Below are 18,694 nucleotides of genomic sequence, written 5' to 3' on the forward strand. Positions count from 1 at the left end.
AATTACTTTACAATATTGCAATGCTTCTTGCCATACATTGACATGAGTCAACCACAGGTATACATGTGTCCCCCTCAACCCTGAATCCCCCTCCCACCTCCCTGTATATAGACAATGCAGATTTAATTTTTGTAATTCAAAATCACAAAATAAGCCATTACAGTGTATTGAGTAGAGATCCCTGTGCTATACGGTAAGTCCTTATTAGTTGTCTATTTTACATATAATAGGGTGTGTATGTCAATTCCAATCTCCCAATTTATTCCTCTCCTCACTTAACCTTAGCAATATAAGTTTGTTTTCTATATCTATGACCAATTCTTTGTAATGGCCTATATGGGAAAAGAATCTTAAAAAAAAACAGAGTAGATACACATATCCCCTCCCCCATACAGCTGACTCATGCTGTTGTACAGCAGAAACTAACACAATATTGTAGATCAACTATACTCCAATAAAAATTTTTTAAAATTTGCAGAAATAGACATGATTTTCAATATTTATTTTGTTAATGTTTTACAGTTTGGCCCTTAATTAATTCAACAACTGTGTGTTTATGTGCTAATCTTTAGATTTAGTACCTTGTGACATTTTCTATTTGGTGTACTAGATGAAAGTATATTTGAGAACTGGCAATAAAATTATTAATAGAGTGCTTCTTGCCAGTCCTACAGGAGTAAGTAATTTAATTTCTTCAATCTTTAATTTGTTCTTATGTAAAAAATAAAAGATCAGTGTATAATTTTAAATTATTATTGCCACTCTCATTTGAATAAAGGATGCAGGAATTTTAAATTTTCCTGTTTCAGAGATAATGATAATATTGAAAACTTCAGAAGTATAAATATCTTCAAACTCAAAAAAAATTACAAAATAAAAGTATTTCTTTAAAATCATAATGAAAAGATGATTGTTCATAGTAAGAATAATTACCATTTAATTTATCCATTCAAAATTTCAAAAATTAGATTTTTTAAAGGAGGAATACTTGTATTTATATTATTTCAGATGAAAAGATTTGGCTATTTTTTTAAAAAAGAATAATCAAAGTACTACTGTGTCCTCTGATTCTCTTTTTACCCTGTAGGAAATAATATAAACATTTAAGAGACTGACAGGAGTAAAACTAAGCTCAAACTTACCTAAAGTAAAAATTGCTGGATAGGTCCACATTTTGGAATATTCGTAGATACCTTAAAAAAATGATTACTATAGTTAACAATATGATGACTACAGTTACCGCTGCTATGATATATATGAAAGTTAAGAGAGTAGATCCTAAAAGTTCTCATCACAGGAAAAAAAATGTTCTTTTTATTGTGTCTTTATGAGATGATGGATGCTAACTACACCTATCGTGGTCATCATTTCACAATATACATACGTCAAATCATTATGCTGAACACCTTAAACTTGCACAGTGGTATATGTCAATTTTATCTCAATAAAACTGGGAAAAAATGACAGAAAACTACATGAAATAATTTTTTTCAGTTAGTATAAGACAAAATTCAACTTTATCTGCTAAACTCTTACTCTTGTCTGAAACAAAATTATTTTTTTACCCCACTTCCAAACATCAAAGATAGTGTCACAAAGTTCCAGAAAACCACTATCTAAGAAGGTTTTAAGCAAGAAAACCACCTCACCTTTAAATTCTGGTTCATGTTCTAGAACAACACTATGAAGGTACAAAGTGTAATTAAAACCTAAGCTGCTATCTTCCCTAAAAATTCAAACATGCCTAACTTTGTTCCATTTTGAGTCTTTATAATATCAAACCAATTCTAGCATTTTCTCTATCAATGTATTATTTATTAACAGTCTTTCCCCATACGCCCAAGTTTCCAATCATTTCCCCAAAAAACTTTTTGAAGCTTTCAAATGCATAGAAAAATTAGGGGTGCGGGGAAATAGTATAATGAATAGCAGTATGTCCTTCACCTGAATTCACTGTTAAATATTTCTCCTTATACATACATACATTCTCTGTCTTTAAATACACAAGTACATTTTATTTTTCTAAACCATTTACAGTAAGAAGCAGATATGATGACAGTCCTAAAATTATATATCTTAATATTACGCAACTACTATGAACAAGGACAATCTCCTAAATAACCACAATGTCACTATACACTCAAAATTTAACACTGATCCGATACTTCTAGTATATAGTTCATATAAAACCATTCCAGTGAAGTCCTTTAAAGCTCTGTGCCTGTGTGTGTACACATTGTGCACATATTTTAACCCAGGATCCAACAGAAATTCAAGTGCTGCACTTTGTCATGTTTATTCTAAAATCTTACTCTCTGGCTCTTCCTGTATTTCACGACACTGACATTCCTGAAGGGTCTGGGCCAGTTGTCTTACAGAAAGTCCCACATATGGATTTGTCTGATTATTTTCCTCATGCTTAGATCCAATTTAAATATTTTTATCATGCTTAGATTCAATTTAAATATTTTTAGTAAGAAAACTACACAGGCTAGTGGTGTCCTTCCCACTGCTTCATATTAAGAGGCAAATAATGTCAGTTTTGTCTCATTATTGGTGATGCCAAGTTTGATCATTTGGTTAAGTGTGTTTATCATTTTTTTCTCTTTGTAAATAATAAAAATATTCATGAAGTACAGTATGTTGAGACATTCATGAAGTACAGTATGTCAACAATAACCTCTCATCTAATGGTTTTAGCAGCCATTATTGATTCTTGCCCAAATCAATTATCATAATGCAGGGTCTTCAATAGCGCCTGAACAAAAGCTGTAGCATTCTGAGCCTCTATTTACATTTTAACATTTATAATCTATCGACTATATTTTGATTTTCAATTGGTCTACAGATACAAAAACAGCAGTTACTGTCAGTACATACCTAGCTTCATCAGGATGACTAATCCGCACAGAATCATTGGGTATATAGATCATATTTGTATCTTCAATCTTATATACTGCATGACCGCCAATATCTGCCATCTTCCTCCTTTTGGTTATTAACACAATATAATAGCCTTCTAAAAACCTGACGAAACCTACACAACAACAACAACAAAACAGAAAGATAAATACATCTCCTAAACTTAGCAATGCTTTCAGATACATATTTAAAAGGCTAAAAGACTTTGACATATTTCCTGCTTTATTATTTCTCTGATTTACAGCCATACAAATTTTCAGCTGTTTTAGAATTATTCTCTAGAAATATTTATCTCACTTAAAAATACTACTCTGAACAATTTGATTATAAGAAGACCATACGTGTTAAGGTTCAGTAACGCTAAAATCCCAACTACACACTAGTTACCATACAGTCTTGGTTAAAAATGTTCTGGCTCCCAGAACTTTTGCTTTGGGAGTTAAAATGAATTCTCTCGGTGGTTGGGGGGAGGGAGAGGGGCACACTTTTTTTTTTTTTATTGTCACCCTGCTTATTTAATTTTATTTTATTTTTAAACTTTACAATATTGTATTGGTTTAGCCAAATATCGAAATTAATCCGTCACAGGTATACATGTGTTCCCCATCCTGAACCCTCCTCCCTCCCCATACCATCCCTCTGGGTCATCCCAGTGCACCAGCCCCAAGCATCCAGTATCGTGCATCAAACCTGGACTGGCGACTCGTTTCATATATGATATTACACGTATTTTAATGCCATTCTCCCATATCATCCCACCCTCTCCCTCTCCCAGAGAGTCCAAAAGTCTGTTCTATACATCAGTGTCTCTTTTGCTGTCTCGTATACAGGATTATTGTTACCATCTTTCTAAACTCCATATATATGCGTTAGTATACTGTATTGGTGAACCGGCTATGTGAGGAGCTCAGCAGACCCTCTCCCCAGTGACTGGTGAAAATTATAAAAACAAAACACTGAGAGTTTCTGGAAATTCTCCTAATGGCATACAGCAAATGGAGAAACATTAATTCAAAACAATCTACTAGATCTTGGAAAGATCAGCCAGTCTGTGGCATCCGAACCATAGCTTGCTTCCTTCCCTATCCCCTTCTCCCAATTCAGTGTAACGGGTGTCTACTTCCCAGCAGGTGTCCCCAAAGACAGTACCCGCTCTCCCCTCCCCAGCTCTCAGTCTAGGGCCCTGGTTTCTGCTCAGGAGGTGCAGGCCACCAGCGTTTCTCATCCCCTCCAGCTCTGTGCTGCAAATCCTTTATTCCAGGCAAGCACACCTGACACCAGGGGCTCCTTTCTTCCACCGGCTCTTGTAGAGTGAGGCTCTACCCCAGTACAGATACGGGATCCTGTCACCCCAGCTCACTCACTGTGGGAGTCAGATAATGGTCACACACTGCTGACTTCCTGCCAGAAACAACGGAGGCCAGAAGGCTGTGGGGCAACTTATTCAAAGCACTGAAAGAAAAACTCAGCCAAGGCTCTTACACATACAGCCTAATGTTTTTTCAAAACTAACTTTCCTGTGTGTGCGTGTGGGAGTCCCACTTGCACTTGCCCTCTCTCTCTCTCTCTCTCCGAGTGTTGCACTCTATAAAGTCTGAGCTAGAATCTTGGGGCTATAAATTTTTGCTCTAGAATTGGCAAATACCCATAGTCTCTGCTGTGTTATTCTTAGCTGAGATTAGTAATTGAACGTATTAATGTAAATGAGCCAAAATACTTAACTGAAAGATACCATAAGGATTTTAATGAACCACGTTGCTGCTGCTGCTGCTGCTAAGTCGCTTCAGTCGTGTCCGACTCTGTGTGACCCCATAGACGGCAGCCCACCAGGCTCCCCCATCCCTGGGATTCTCCAGGCAATAACACTGAAGTGGGTTACCATTTCCTTCTCCAATGCATGAAAGTGAAAAGTGAAAGTGAAATCACTCAGTTGTGTCCGACTCCTAGCGACCCCATGGACTGCAGCCTACCAGGTTCCTCCGTGCATGGGATTTTCCAGGCAAGAGTACTGGAGTGGGGTGCCATTGCCTTCTCCAAATGAACCACGTTACTGCTATTAAAATATTTTGGGGAAAAAAAAGGAAAAAAAAATAAAAAATAAATAAAATAAAATATTTTGGAGAGCCACAAAGTGCATTTTTTTTAAATGTTCATTTGTGCTCCTCCCCACTAGAGGGAAATGGCAACACACTCCCCAGTATTATGGAGAATTCCACAGATATAGGAGCCTGGTGGGCTACAGTCCATAGGGTCACAAAGAGTCAAACATGACTTTCATGTCATGTTTGGCTACTTTCACTTGTAGACTAGCTCAAAATTCCCTGACTAAAGCTGAAGGACATAAAATAGGAAATAAAGCTTAATGTCAATCTCATTAAAAGCAAGTTAGGAAGCAGTTATCCTTTAGGAAGGCCAAAACCTACAAAATCAAGGGTCCTGGAAGCAGCATAAAAACCCAAAAAGGGAATCTAATTGAGTTTAAGTAATAAATATTTCCAAGACAAATCAGTTTTCCTTTTGTTCTTGTTATGTATTTTTTATATAAGGAAAAAACCTCTCTGTGATAAGTTCCCCCAACCTGCATTCCAATTGAATTTTAATTTTATGTTTTCAATTCTAGACTATTTCATCCTACATATCCCTTTATATTTTTAATAAATATACTGTACAAAAGAACACTCTCTACCAGCATAAGTGCTTTTTGCATATTATGAGATTATTTTCTTTTTACTACTAATTGGAAATGTCACTCATTTTTTTTTTTAAAGGTTCCCATCAAATACAGCCAACAGTTAAAAGGCTTCAGTCTGGCACAGACCTCTGTCAAAAGTCAGCCTCATCATCATTTTAACACATGAGAAACCAGGACAAGTTTTTTCATCTTCATTCTATGCACTTCTGATCCCAGACCAATTTCCCCAAGTTCTTCCCAGAAGCCTAGACGACGGTCATCATGCAAAAGTGACTTCTTTTTCTCCAAGTAGAGAAGGCCGGCTGTGTCGTTTGTGATGGACACCAAGCAAAGTAAATAAAAAGGGGCAGTGTGAGAGGATGGAGTGCTGTGGCGTTCTGGGGGCTGGAGAGGATCCCACAGGCTCACCAACAGGGAAGAGGGCAGTATCCTGTTGGGTCACCTTGTCAGCTCGTCACTGTCTTCAGAGCCTCTCTGCACTCTGACAGAGACGTATCAAAAACCACAAGGGACCGAAGTGACACTCTAACACCAAGTCTATCGTCCCTCACGAGTCGAGGCCCACGGCATTGCCGTTTTCCCCTCCTCTTGACTCTGCAATCTGTTTCTAAGGGTGCTGCTCTAAAGAGCAACCAAGCCCATCACGTAGTCTACTATGAAGACACTTACTCTACCACTCCCCTTCAGCCTACTAGCAGCTTACAAGCGTATCCTCTCACTGGTGACACAGGCAGAAAAAGGACATATACCAAAAGGAACTGGATGGTCAGAGTACCGAGAGTAGTAAGGACTACAGGCCTCCACCCAAACATCCCAGGACCACATCACAAACTGAGTGAGAGCGACTAACGCTTTTCACTTTCACACAGTCTTGGAACCACTGCTGAGGTCAACATAATATTCCCATCACTCCAAAAACACCCCCTCAGGCTCCTCCGATGTCCATCCACCCTTCCCACCCCCAGCACCTGGCGCCCACTGATTGATTTTCTGACTCTGCAGATTTGCCTTCTGTAGTATGTCACAGGCAGGAGCTTAAAAACAAAAAAACAAAACTGGGTGAGCAATGCTCACGACCTATCTGCTGTCAAGCCACAATGGAACAAGTCACAAATGGGCACCACAGCTACAGGGCAGGCCCAATCCATGTCTAGGGACCAGAGACGGTCCATGAGCTTTCAGTAGCCGTCCATGCAAAGAAACGCAAACGAACTGAAAGGGAGGGCTCAGGAACATCAGAGTTCATCATCAACGAGCCTGCCTGGAACAGACAAGACTAGTTTGGATATTATGAACTTATGTGGTGAGTCACATGCGGTCCAGGCTGATGACAAGTTATGCCCATTTAGGCTCTTGTGTTGATCTTGACACACTGCTGGAAAAAAGACTGGTCCTTTACTGTAGACAGTTGAGAAGCATAGCTTTAGATTCTTATAGACTGTGAATTAAATTAAACCATGATAACAGTTCAAAACAGTCCAGCAAAAATACTACTCACAAATTGGGCATGCTGAAAAAATTGAGAGAGAAAATACTTCGGCCGCAGAACAGAAGACCACCATTCAAGTCCGTCCACACATGTCTTATTCTGACAATCAGACTACATATATTTCCAAGGTTAAATATTTTGTGTTTTGTTATTTCAGCTGCCCTTATTTTGCGTTTTGCTATTTCAGTAGCCCTCATTTGTCTAGCCAATACTAGACAAATCATAGCCTTTTATTATGTCCTTATTTACTCTTCAAAGATTCTAAGCATGGTTGAATTAGAATAAATAAAATGCATTTCCACGAAAGTAATAAATGCTTACTTAGCACATTACTGTGTCACTTTACTGGCAAGTCAACCTTGTTGTGACTTCACCATCCAAGGAGAGTCTCAAAAGGGCCTCAAATTGTGATAGAAATGTACCACAATATCTAAGAATGCCACCTAAGAGAAACATGGCAATATCTTCAGTCCTCATCCAAAGTTTATTAATAGCTGTGTATAAAATGAGTATTTATTTGGCTATAAACTTGGTTATCTGTGGATTAAAATAAAGCTATGGTTTTACAAGCTTAGTTATCAATAAATTTAAAATGAGGCAAGGAATATTGCTAAAAGCAAATATGCCCAGAACAGCGAAGAATGATCAAAGTACCATTAAAGTAACACAGTACACCATCTGCATGCGTGCATGCATGCTAAGTCACTTCAGTCGTGTCCAGCTCTTTGCGACCTATGGGCTGTAGCCCATCAGGCTCTTCAGTCCATGGGATTCTCCAGGCACGAATACTGGAGTGGGTTGCCATGCCCTCCTCCAGAGGATCTTCCTGACCCAGGGATCGAACCCACGTCTCCTGCATCCCCTACATTGGCAGGCGGGTTCTTTACCACTAGTGCCCCCTGCGAAATCCAGGAAAGCATCTGCTGCTGCTAAGTCACTTCAGTCATGTCCGACTCTGTGAGACCCCACAGACGGCAGCCCACCAGGCTCCCCCGTCCCTGGGATTCTCCAGGCTAAGAACACTGGAGTGGGTTGCCATGTCCTTCTCCAATGCATGAAAGTGAAAAGTGAAAGTGAAGTTGCTCAGTCGTGTCCGACTTAGCGACCCTGTGGACTGCAGCCTACCAGGCTCCTCCATCCATGGGGTTTTCCAGGCAAGAGTACTGGAGTGGGGTGCCATTGCCTTCTCCGAGGAAAGCATCTAGAGGCCACTTAATGTAAAAAGCAAACTATCCAATACAACTCCAAAATACCCAAGGGCATCTATTTTAAAATAGAGTTCAATGGGCTTCCCGGGTGGTGCTAGTGGTAAAGAACCCGCCTGCCAATGCAGGAGACATAAGAGACCCGGCTTCAATCCCTGGGTGAGGAAGATCCCCTGGAAGAGGACATGGCAACCCACTCCAGTATTCTTGCCTGGAGAATCCCATGGACAGAGGAGCCGACAGGCTACAGCGCACAGGGTCGAAAAGAGTTAGACGTGACTGAAGTAATTTAGCACACACACCCACAACTGATCTTCAACTCATTATACTTAATTAGCAAGGAAGGTTCAATTTTGAATATTTAACTCTGACTAATTAGGCATTCAATATTACATATACCTTAGGAAATTTACATTTTTTCAAAAGTTGTAAGAAAGTATTAGTATTTAAAGAAATGAGTTTAACCTATTAAGTATCTGATTAAGCCTAATGTATTTAAGACACTATTTCTAGATTTTTTTCTTTGATTAAGTTCTTTGATTAAGAGTTAAGTAACACTTAAAGTGGAATTTACATGTATGGAATATATGGAATTGAAACACATGAACTCACCTGACATACACTAACACACACATGTTATCCGTTAAACACTCATCCATTAAACATGAAACCTCAAGGGATTTGTCAAGACTAAGTAGAAGGTACACAGAAGGCTCCAGTCCTATGCAGAAGAAACTAATCATACCGACCACTCTCGACCTCCCCTGGCAGCTGCCTAGGACACAAAATGGACCTAAAGGGATTCCACATGAAGGGCTATGAGAGCACATCGAGAAAAACAAACTTCAAACACCGCAGAATATGCATAATCAAAGTCTCAACAAGTACACATTCACCAAATAGAAAGTGCTAATCAGAAAAATGAACCTAAGACTATGAAACTATATAGCACAGGTCAGTCCATATTAGTTTGGTTAACATCTACAGACACCACTCAGTAAATATTATAGACAGTTCAGCGGGTTTAAGAAGCAGAAAGATAATTTTGTGTTGGGGGGCGGTGGGGGGAAGACTTGAAATACGGCCATGCCAACAGGGAAGCTGAAACACAACTGCCCTCTGCCTGGCTGCCAAGGCCCCAGTGATCTGGCCTCACCAACCGCTTGCCAGCATTCCAGGACCCGTGGGCATCTTCATGCCGGTGCTTCTGCCGTCACCCCTCCTGGAGCTCTCCCCTCCCTTCCCCACATCCATCCCAAGCTTGCTTCTCCTCCAGGGTCCAGCCTGAGTCTTGTCTTCTCCAGGAAATCTTTCCTGGCCACTCCAGGTCCAAGTAGTCTATCTCTTACGCAATCTCCAGCATTTACTATTGACTACACAACTGGGATCCAAATTCCAGTCCTGGAGTTGTTTCCTGGGCACTGGGTTTTGTACCCCCAGCCCCCCCACCCCCACCCTGCCCCCATCCAATCCAATCATCCTAAGACTCCCTGGGACAAGTCCAGGAGCAAAGATAGGTTTTCTGACCCACTGTCACGAAGGACAACGCACCAGAAGAACCGCAGGGCATCTCCGAAATGCCCCACAAGCTGGAGCATGGACTCCTTTAAAGGCCAAGGCCATTTCTATGCTTGTTCATGAATAAGTAAAGGCGTTATTATAGGATTTGGGAAAGAGATTAAGTAAAATTTAAATGAAGAGGCTCAAACCAGAGGAAGACTGAATGTAAAGAGATAAACATCAGGTCTGGACTGTGAAGCGGACTCGGAGTCTCATTTCCTTGAAAGCAATAAAGTGTACAGAGCTACAGTCGGCTGCGTCCAGAAAGCCCTTATCTGAAGCTTGGCGCTCGCCTTGTCAACCGAGGCTGCCTCTCTGCGTCAAAATGACTTAGATCATCCAGGCGACAGGGGGATGTTCTCTCTCACTGACACAATTTTAAAGAGCAAAGTTTCCGACTCTCTGTGATTTTAGAGAACAAAGTTTCTCTGAGAGTAAGAAAGCAGTTGTCGCTCAGAGAAGGGGCTTGTGACACTTTACACTGCAGCATGTCCTTGAGAGAAACTCCTCTAATTTAAAAGCTGGTTTTACCTGTATCTGTTTTTCCAGCTGACGTTTACAAGTCCAAGTCAATTTTCACTTTTTCATTTCTTGACAAGCCAGACTCCTTAGAGGTCCAAACCATCGCTACATTTGTTCATATCCTATACAAAACTGAGCACAGTCCTGGGCATATAGCAGATATTATATAAAGGCTGTTTGATACCTGGTTGATAGATGATTCAGTTTTAAATAACCAAAGACACAGAAGGTGGGTCACATTTACAAACCTATATAAATATGAGCCTTGCAAACTATCAAGTAGTCTATATAGGGGGAAAAAAAAAAGAGGTTGAAAGAGGGAGGCACCTTTCTTACCTACGACACCAAAAGCTGAAACAGCTCGAAATAACCCCGAGGAGCCTTTCTGTCCCATCTTTGTTCTGTTTCCTAGATCCAAGCGCCCAAGAAGTTCTCGCACTTCTTGTTGAGTATATACATGCTAGAAATAAGCAAATTAATCTGTAAGGTTGTGTTTGATTTTTAGATTCATTATTTATTTACCTCTGAAAATTAAAAGTTTCCTACAGCTTTACATCATTAGCTATTTCACAGAGAAGTATATAAAAGTGCAGGACTAAGCTACAATTTAAAAAGCCAACAAATTTTTTCACATTAGCAGTTAATTAAGGGTGGTTACTGGATCACACATTGCTGTACTTAAAAGGTATACCAAAACCTTATCTTCTGGATCAGAGATTCAGAGGTATGAGGAATCCACAGACAAGTTTCAAGAAATCTATAAACTCCTTAAAATTGTATGCAAAGTTTTGGTGATATGTGCATATGTGTATTTTTGTGAGAAGGCCCATAGCTTTTCTTAGATTCTCAAAGAGAGCCCCAATCAGTCACTCCTACCCACAAGTAAAGCCAAGTATCATTACATCGTATTAATAAATACTGCCAGATGCTATGTGTGTGGGCGAAGGAGGACCATGATACCCAAGAGTATGGGAAGTCACAAAATACAATATACCCAAAATTATTATAACATAGAAATTAGTTTTCCAAAGAGCTTAGTGAAAATGAGTTCCAAACTACAGCTATTGATACCTTTGAAAAACCAGGAATCCACACAGATTCAGAAATATTCAGACAGGAACTTCACCACAAAGTGTTAGCTGCTCTCACCTGAGAGTTAAAATTAACTGTTCAATTCCACCTTACTATATTTCTCTTTTGACTAAAAGCCTCATATTTTTGTGCAACCTGAATTAAGTCCCAACTCTGAATAATATGACACGTAGATAAGAATAGCTTAACATTTCTCTAGCAAGTCATCAGAAGTGACCCTACCAATCACTTTTAGCAGTATAATAACAAGTCTGCAGTAGAGAAGTCCTTTTTGACTTCAAGGAGCTTCATATTAAAGAAGAAGAATAAATAATCTCTTTGGTGGCTGCAAATTGAGAGTTATATCAGATCCTTAAAATGGCACCCCTTTAAGAAAATATATTCATTATCTTATCCAAAGAGTTTGCTTCGTAAAAAATCAAAATGAAGGGCAAAGTGTAATTCTGGCAAACTTTCTGACTTCAGTAATTTTAGAAACCACATTAGAGATTAAAAATTCTAGCCAACCATGAAAAACTGTCATATTTAGACGTATGATTAAAAAAAGTATACGTCACTAGAAGCTGTAAGGATATTTCATATCCGTTAAACAAGAAGTACAAAGGTTTCTGTCTGTATTCAGGTTGTTGAGATACTTACCCTGTCATCAATGATAACCAAATCTTTTGGTTCTGTTCTGTCAATTTTCAAAACACGGTATTTCGTTTCTGCATGATTGCTCCCAACTAGGAAGTATCTCTATAAAGAAAAAGAAATGTCATTAGTTTTTTTAAGACAGCTTGCCTTATACACATTTTATAATAAATTGGGTTTTTTTTCTCATTAAATACATGAATTAAGTCAGGTTACTTTTTAAAAGAAATATTTCTGTTAAGTACAACTGGCAGATTAAAGAAAGGCTGATTCTAAAAGGTCAACTTTAAAATTGAAATATTCGTCGTGGTGTCATGATTAGCAGTCTGATATTTAAAATGTACCCAGTAACCAGGTCAGATGAATTTAATTATATTATACAGAGATTAACCTAACTGATTGGGGACTGATGTTTAAACTTTGCCAGGAAACAGCAGCTCTGGTAAGAATTAGAAAGCTCAACACATAATTAGGAATGCTTAGACAATTATAGCTATTAAAATATTGATATTTTATCAAATAAACCTTTATACATTTTCTGTAGAAGACTAAAAATGACTTTAATACAGCAACTGTAAAAATCAGCTGCAAAGTCCCAATAAAAAATTAAAATGAATGTACTTTCCGAAATGGCTTTTTATAGATAAGCTACAGGAAATAATTAATATTCTTTATTTTCTGAAACACTTCCTTGAAGCATTATACCTGAACACATCAGTCTTCTTAAATGAATACTGAGAATAAAATGAATACCAAATATACAGAAAAAAAATCCTATAGTCAAAGAAAATGCTTTTCAGAAAACCCAAACCAGATGAATAATTTTTATACTGTGTTTAAGAAAATACATAAAACTCCATTAGGAAAAATATATTTATAATATTTTGCTTCAAAAAAGTCCTTTAAATTGACTCTTTTTCAAACACTGCAAAAATTAAGAACACATTGCCACCATCAACTGGCATCTAACCATCTCATCAGTCACATAAGACACAGATAGACAAAGCAATTAAATAACAAATAAGATTCTTTAGATTAATGGCCAAACTGAAGTATAGGTACTGAGAGCAGGAAAGATTAATGTTAGGTACTAAAGGTGCAGAAAACCTCAGAGGACTTAGGACTTAAATTGAGCCTTGAAGGTTGGAGAAGATTTTTTAAGGTAAGATTTTATAATAGAAGATAGGTATAATAGAAGATACACATGTGCTCAGACGTGTCCAACTCTTCGTGACCCCATGGACTGTAGCCCACCAGGCTCCTCTGTCCATGGGGATTCTCCAGGCAAGAATACTGGAGTGGGCTGGCATTTCCTACTCCAGGGAATCTTCTTGAACCAGGGACTGAACTCGCATCTCTTGCATCTCCTACACTGGCCAGTGGACTCTTCCACCGCGCCACCTGGGAAGCCCCATAACAAAAGATGAGAACTTGGTTATATCGTTTTAATACTAAAGCTGTAAAAACGGATGAGTTTTTAAATTAAGTGTATATCTGTTTACAAAGGTATGATCTAGACTTTCAGATTATAAAGAACAAATCTGTATGTTAAAAGATGATAGGTTAGGGACTTCCCTGGCTATCCAGTGGTTAAGACTCTGTGATTCCACTGCAAGGGGCATAGGTTCGATTCCTGGTCAGGGAACTAAGATCCTGCATGCCACACAGAGCGGCCAAAATAAATAAATAAATACAATTATGTTAATTAAAAAAAAAAAAAAGATGGTGGGTTAGCCCATGCTTAAGGGGAAAACTAACCAAAATACTGAATCCCTCGTCTTCTAGGGAGAAATAGAGTCTAGATGAAAGTATCAGTTATCATGAGGATGAAACAGAGCAATTATAATAAATTAGTAAAGTAAAAGAAGACATCCAGTGACCAGGATGCACTGGAGGAGCAGCTGGAAGGGCAGGGACCCAGCGAGAGGGAAGAGGTCCAAGTTCTCAGGCTGGCCTCAGTGAGTTCCCCCCAAGACCCTACCCACCACAGAGAGGAAAGCGGGGTCACCAGCCTAGTAAACTCAGCCACAGAAGAAGAGCCTGTAAACTACACGTTTGTTAGGAGAAAAGGAAACCACCTTCTTGAGCACTTGAGGAAAAACAGGTTCCCAGGAAAGGAAACAGTGAGTGCAAAGACTTGAACAGCGAAGAAGCTGGCCGAGTTTGTTAGAGGAACAAGATTAACGGAGAAGATGCTTAGGAAACACCTAACACAGTGAAGGGTCCAACACAGAAAAAGGCACTCAGTGAGGGCTACTTTGCTTTGCTTTACTTTTTAAGATATTAGCAAGTCTATGTCATTGTACTTGAGAAAAAGACTTCAAAAAAGAGGGAAAAAGAGAGTGCCCAGAGGGAAAAAAGGCACCCATGGGACCAGAATGGAACCAGAGTGGGGAAAATACACCAACCTATGAGTAATCAGCCTCTGTCCTCAGGACAGGAGAGCATGCAGAGGAACCAGCACGAAAAGCGCGTATTACTGAGGTCTGAACTGCACAGATGACAGCACATGAAGGGCGCTTCGCTCACTCGGGGAAGGTCAGAGCAAGCTGTCCAGACAGGCTGGTGGTGTCCTGATGCTAGGTTTGGCCTTGGAGGATCTCTAGACAGCACTCTGTTTTGAGCCAAGACAGAGCAAGTAACATCCCTCCCTCCTCCCCCTCCCAGAGCACTTTTGCTTATATCTGAAGTCAGCACTTCTTCTGAGCACCCTGATAAATCTGTCTGGGGCTACTCTATCCCGTTTGCCTATTATAAGCAGCTTTGGAGTCTGACTCTTGTGGTTTTTAATTCTAGTCCAGCAGTGCAATCTGGGTCTGCAGGCACTAAGTACATGTTAAATGAAAGAACAATCACTCACCACAGGCTAACCATTTAATCTGCTGGGTAACTTTCTACAACATTTACACTAAGCCATCTTTCTTGGTTAACTGCACAGAAAGACAGTCCTTCTAAGTCAACCACCTCATAGGATTCTCTGGGCAAGAACACTGGAGTGGGTTACCATTCCCTTCTCCAGGGGATCTTCCCTACTCAGGGATCGAACCTGTCTCTCTTGTATTCCAAGTGGATTCTTTACCGTCTGAGCTATATATATCTGAATCACTCAGTAAGGAGCCACATCACAGCTTTAAGAGAGGTAAAACTGCTGAGTGGAATTCCTAGAATTTCAACACATCCTAGGAAATCTAAAGATGAACTTCAGTAGGACCATGATTTGGCAGTTTGTAATAAAAAGACTGAATTCCTGGGGTAGGAGTAGACAAATGCACTCTTGGCCTTTGAAGCACACACAGGAGAGCGGATCTGCACCCCTCTTATCCAGACCCTTCCATTAAGTCTTTACTCCACGAAGCAGAGGAGCCAAGGCAAAAATCCACAGAACTCAGAAGCAGATCGGAGTGGGAAGACAGAAACGGGAAGCAGTGTAACTATCCACATTCTCCTTTAAAGTGGTCTAAGAATCCTGAAAATGTTTTGTGCAGAGAAGAGCGACCTCTTGTGGAAATAGTTATGTGGGGGAAATCCACAGCGCTCAGCAGTGCACAGAATGACGCTCCTGCACTGCCCCCTGGTGGGTGAGTCACAGGCTTTCAGGCCAAATTTTTAAGAGGTAACTTTTCCAGAAAGGCCTTAATTCTATTTCATTTGATTAACTACACACACACACACATGTATCCTTAGGCTTTATTATATTTAACATCATGCTTCAAAATTAATTTCAGCATTTTGGGGCTTAAAAATATCCCTGAAATATCTTTCCTTAAATTCTTCTCCACTGTTTTTTTTTCTTTTCTTTTTTTTTCCCACTGTTTTTTCTAAATTTTTTATTTTGAAAATTTTTCAAACCTACAGTAAAATAGACAGAAGGGCAAAATAAAAACCCACATTCCACTCAGCTATATTCACGCATGGTTAATTTTGTGCTACATTTTTTTCTCCCTTCTTCCTTCTAGAGATAAGCTTTTTTTTTTTTTTTTTGCTTTTGAACCATGTGAAAAACAAGTTGCAGGTAACATAACACATCATCCCGAAAGCCCTCAACTTGTATTTTCTAAATACAAGGACATCCTCCCACATAATCATAACAACCATTGATACAACATTACCTATAATCCATCAAGTTTCCCCAAATGTCCTAATAGTATCCTTTATGTGCTATGTCCATTCAGTTGTGTCCAATTCTTTACGACCCCATGGACTGTAGCCCACCAGGCTCCTCTGTCCATGGGATTCTCCAGGCAAGAATACTGGAGTGGATTGCCATGCCCTCCTCCAGGGGATCTTCCTCACCCAGGGATTGAAGCCAGGTCTCTTATGTCTCCTGCATTGGCAGGGGGGTTCTTTATGACTAGTGCCATCTGAGAAGCCCAGTATCCTTTCTAGCTATCTATAAATAAAAAAAACAAACAAACATGGAATCCAATCAAGGATTCTGTATAGCACTTGTAACCAGGCCTTTATAAAATATCTTTTAATCTAGAACAGTCGCCCTGCCTTTACTTTCAAAGACTGTCTTTCAGAACATGTTAAGAGAGTCCACAATTTTAACAATTTTCCTGGCTTCCTATTGACATCACTCATCCGCCCATGTACCTGTGAATGCCTCCTGTGTGCCAGGCACTCGACTAGATACCTAAGGACAACGATACGTTGAAGCTATATTTTAGGCACATGCCTTGCTAGTGGATTAGACTGGGGGAAAAAGAAGTAATCAATCCGATTACTTTTGCTTGATGAGCAAATGCTTCGGACAGGGCCCACAAAGGTGGGGTTTGAAGACAAGAGCTTGTGAGTGGTCTTTCTGGGGGCAAGGGGTTGTCTCCACTTGGAGTGGGGGCAAAAAGCCACAGCAGAGCTGGGTGACGAGCAAATGGGTAGCCTTCCAGGCAAAGAGAGAGCAATGGAGGGCTCTGCTCCCCCCGCCAAACACCTCACTAAAATCACAATAAAGTTTTTTATGGTCATTTTCTTAGAAGCCTCAAGGGCAAGAGAAAAAGAGAAGCAGACTGCAGAAAAAAGAAAAAAAAAATCATTTGAAACTGAAAAGTATGCCCAAGAAAGAAAGCAGTAGCAAGTCAAGAAGCAATCCAATTTGCGCTATAGAACCCCCAAAGGCATGAAAATTTGTTGCAGCTCTTATCTCTGGAGGGAGAAGTGTAAAACTTCAGAAAACTGAAGATTAAAAAGGAGCTAGCACACGCTTCCAAGGAGGAAAAAAAGGCTTCAAGCTAAAGATCAAGAATAGCATAACACTAGAAATTCTCGACAGCAAAACTGAAGGTGGAAGACAGGGACACAATGCCTTCAAATTTTTAAGGGAAAATTAATTTCAATCTTTAACTCCAATTAGGCCTATCAATCAAACCTGAGGGCCTAATAAGGGCATTTTCAGATGTTGTTGTTGCTGTTCAGTCACTAAGTTGTGTCTGACTCTGCGACCCCATGGACTGTAGCATGCCAGGCTCCTCTGTCCTCCACTACCTCCTGGAGTGTGCTCAAATTCATGTCCGTTGAGCTGGTGATGCTATCTAACCATCTCATCCTCTGCCTCTCTCTTCTCCTTTTGCCTTCAGTCTTTCCCAGCATCAGGGTCTTTTCCAATGAGTTGGCTCATCGAATCAGGTGGCCAAAGTATTGAAGTTTCAACTTCAGCATCAGTCCTTCCAAGGAATATTCAGGTTTCCTTTTTGGATTGATTTCCTTTTGGGTTGATTAGACTGATCTTGCAATCCAAGGGACTCTCAAGAGTCCTCTCTAGCACCACAATTTGAAAGCATCAATTCTTCAGTGCTCAGTTATTTTTATGGTCCAACTCTCACATCACTACATGACTACTGGAAAAACAATAGCTTTGACTACACATACCTTTATCAGCAAAGTGATATCTCTGCTTTTCAATACACTAAGTTTGTCATAGCTTTCCTTCCAAGGAGCAAGTGTCTTTTATTTTCATGGCTGCAATCATCGTCAGCAGTGATTCTGGAGCCCAAGAAAATAAGATCCATCACTGCTTCCACTTTTTCCCTTTCTATTTGCCATCAAGTGATGGGACTGGATGCCATATTCTTACTTGTTTAAATGTTGAGTTTCAAGCCAGTTTTTTCACTCTCCTCTTTCATCTTTATCAAAAGGCTCTTTAGCTCCTCTTCAATTTCTGTGATTAGAGTGGTATTACCTGCATATCTGAGGTTGTTGTTGTGGCAATCTTGATTCCAGCTTGTGATTCATCCAGCCCAGCATTTTACATGATGTACTCTGAATACAGGGTGACAATATATAGCCTTGCCATACTCTTTTCCCTATTTTGAGCCAGTCAGTATGTCCGGTTCTAACTGCTGCTTCTTGACCTGCATACTGATTTCTCAGGAGGCAGTAAGGTGGTCTGGTTTTCCCATCTCTTTAAAAATTTTCCACAGCTTGCTGCAATCCACACAGTCAAAGGCTTTACTATATAGCCAATGAAGCAGAGTAGGTGTTTTTCTGGAATTCTCTTGCTTTCTCCACGATCCAACAAATGATGGCAATTTGATCTCTGGTTCCTCTGCCTCTTTGAAACCCAGCTTGTACGTCTGTTTT

The 18,694-nt window shown here is 39.7% G+C and overlaps 1 protein-coding gene across 3 annotated transcripts in view; it reads right to left on the bottom strand.

Annotated features, from left to right (window-relative positions):
• FIG4 (FIG4 phosphoinositide 5-phosphatase) overlaps positions 1-18,694 on the bottom strand; it is a 173,608-nt gene that overhangs the window by 112,712 nt on the left and 42,202 nt on the right. For 2 of the 3 annotated variants that reach the window (XM_070376482.1, XM_070376481.1), the window contains exons 2-5: positions 12,122-12,220; positions 10,727-10,850; positions 2,881-3,037; positions 1,143-1,193 (exon numbers count right to left, since the gene is read on the bottom strand). In XM_070376482.1, the coding sequence (XP_070232583.1) occupies positions 1,143-1,193; positions 2,881-3,037; positions 10,727-10,850; positions 12,122-12,220 (431 nt within the window). Of the gene's footprint in view, positions 1-1,142; positions 1,194-2,880; positions 3,038-10,726; positions 10,851-12,121; positions 12,221-18,694 lie in introns of those variants that run through there. The other variant, XM_070376483.1, reaches the window with a different exon arrangement.

The sequence above is a fragment of the Bos mutus genome, chromosome 9 (genome assembly GCF_027580195.1).
Source record: "Bos mutus isolate GX-2022 chromosome 9, NWIPB_WYAK_1.1, whole genome shotgun sequence".
Classification (NCBI taxonomy): domain Eukaryota; kingdom Metazoa; phylum Chordata; class Mammalia; order Artiodactyla; family Bovidae; genus Bos; species Bos mutus.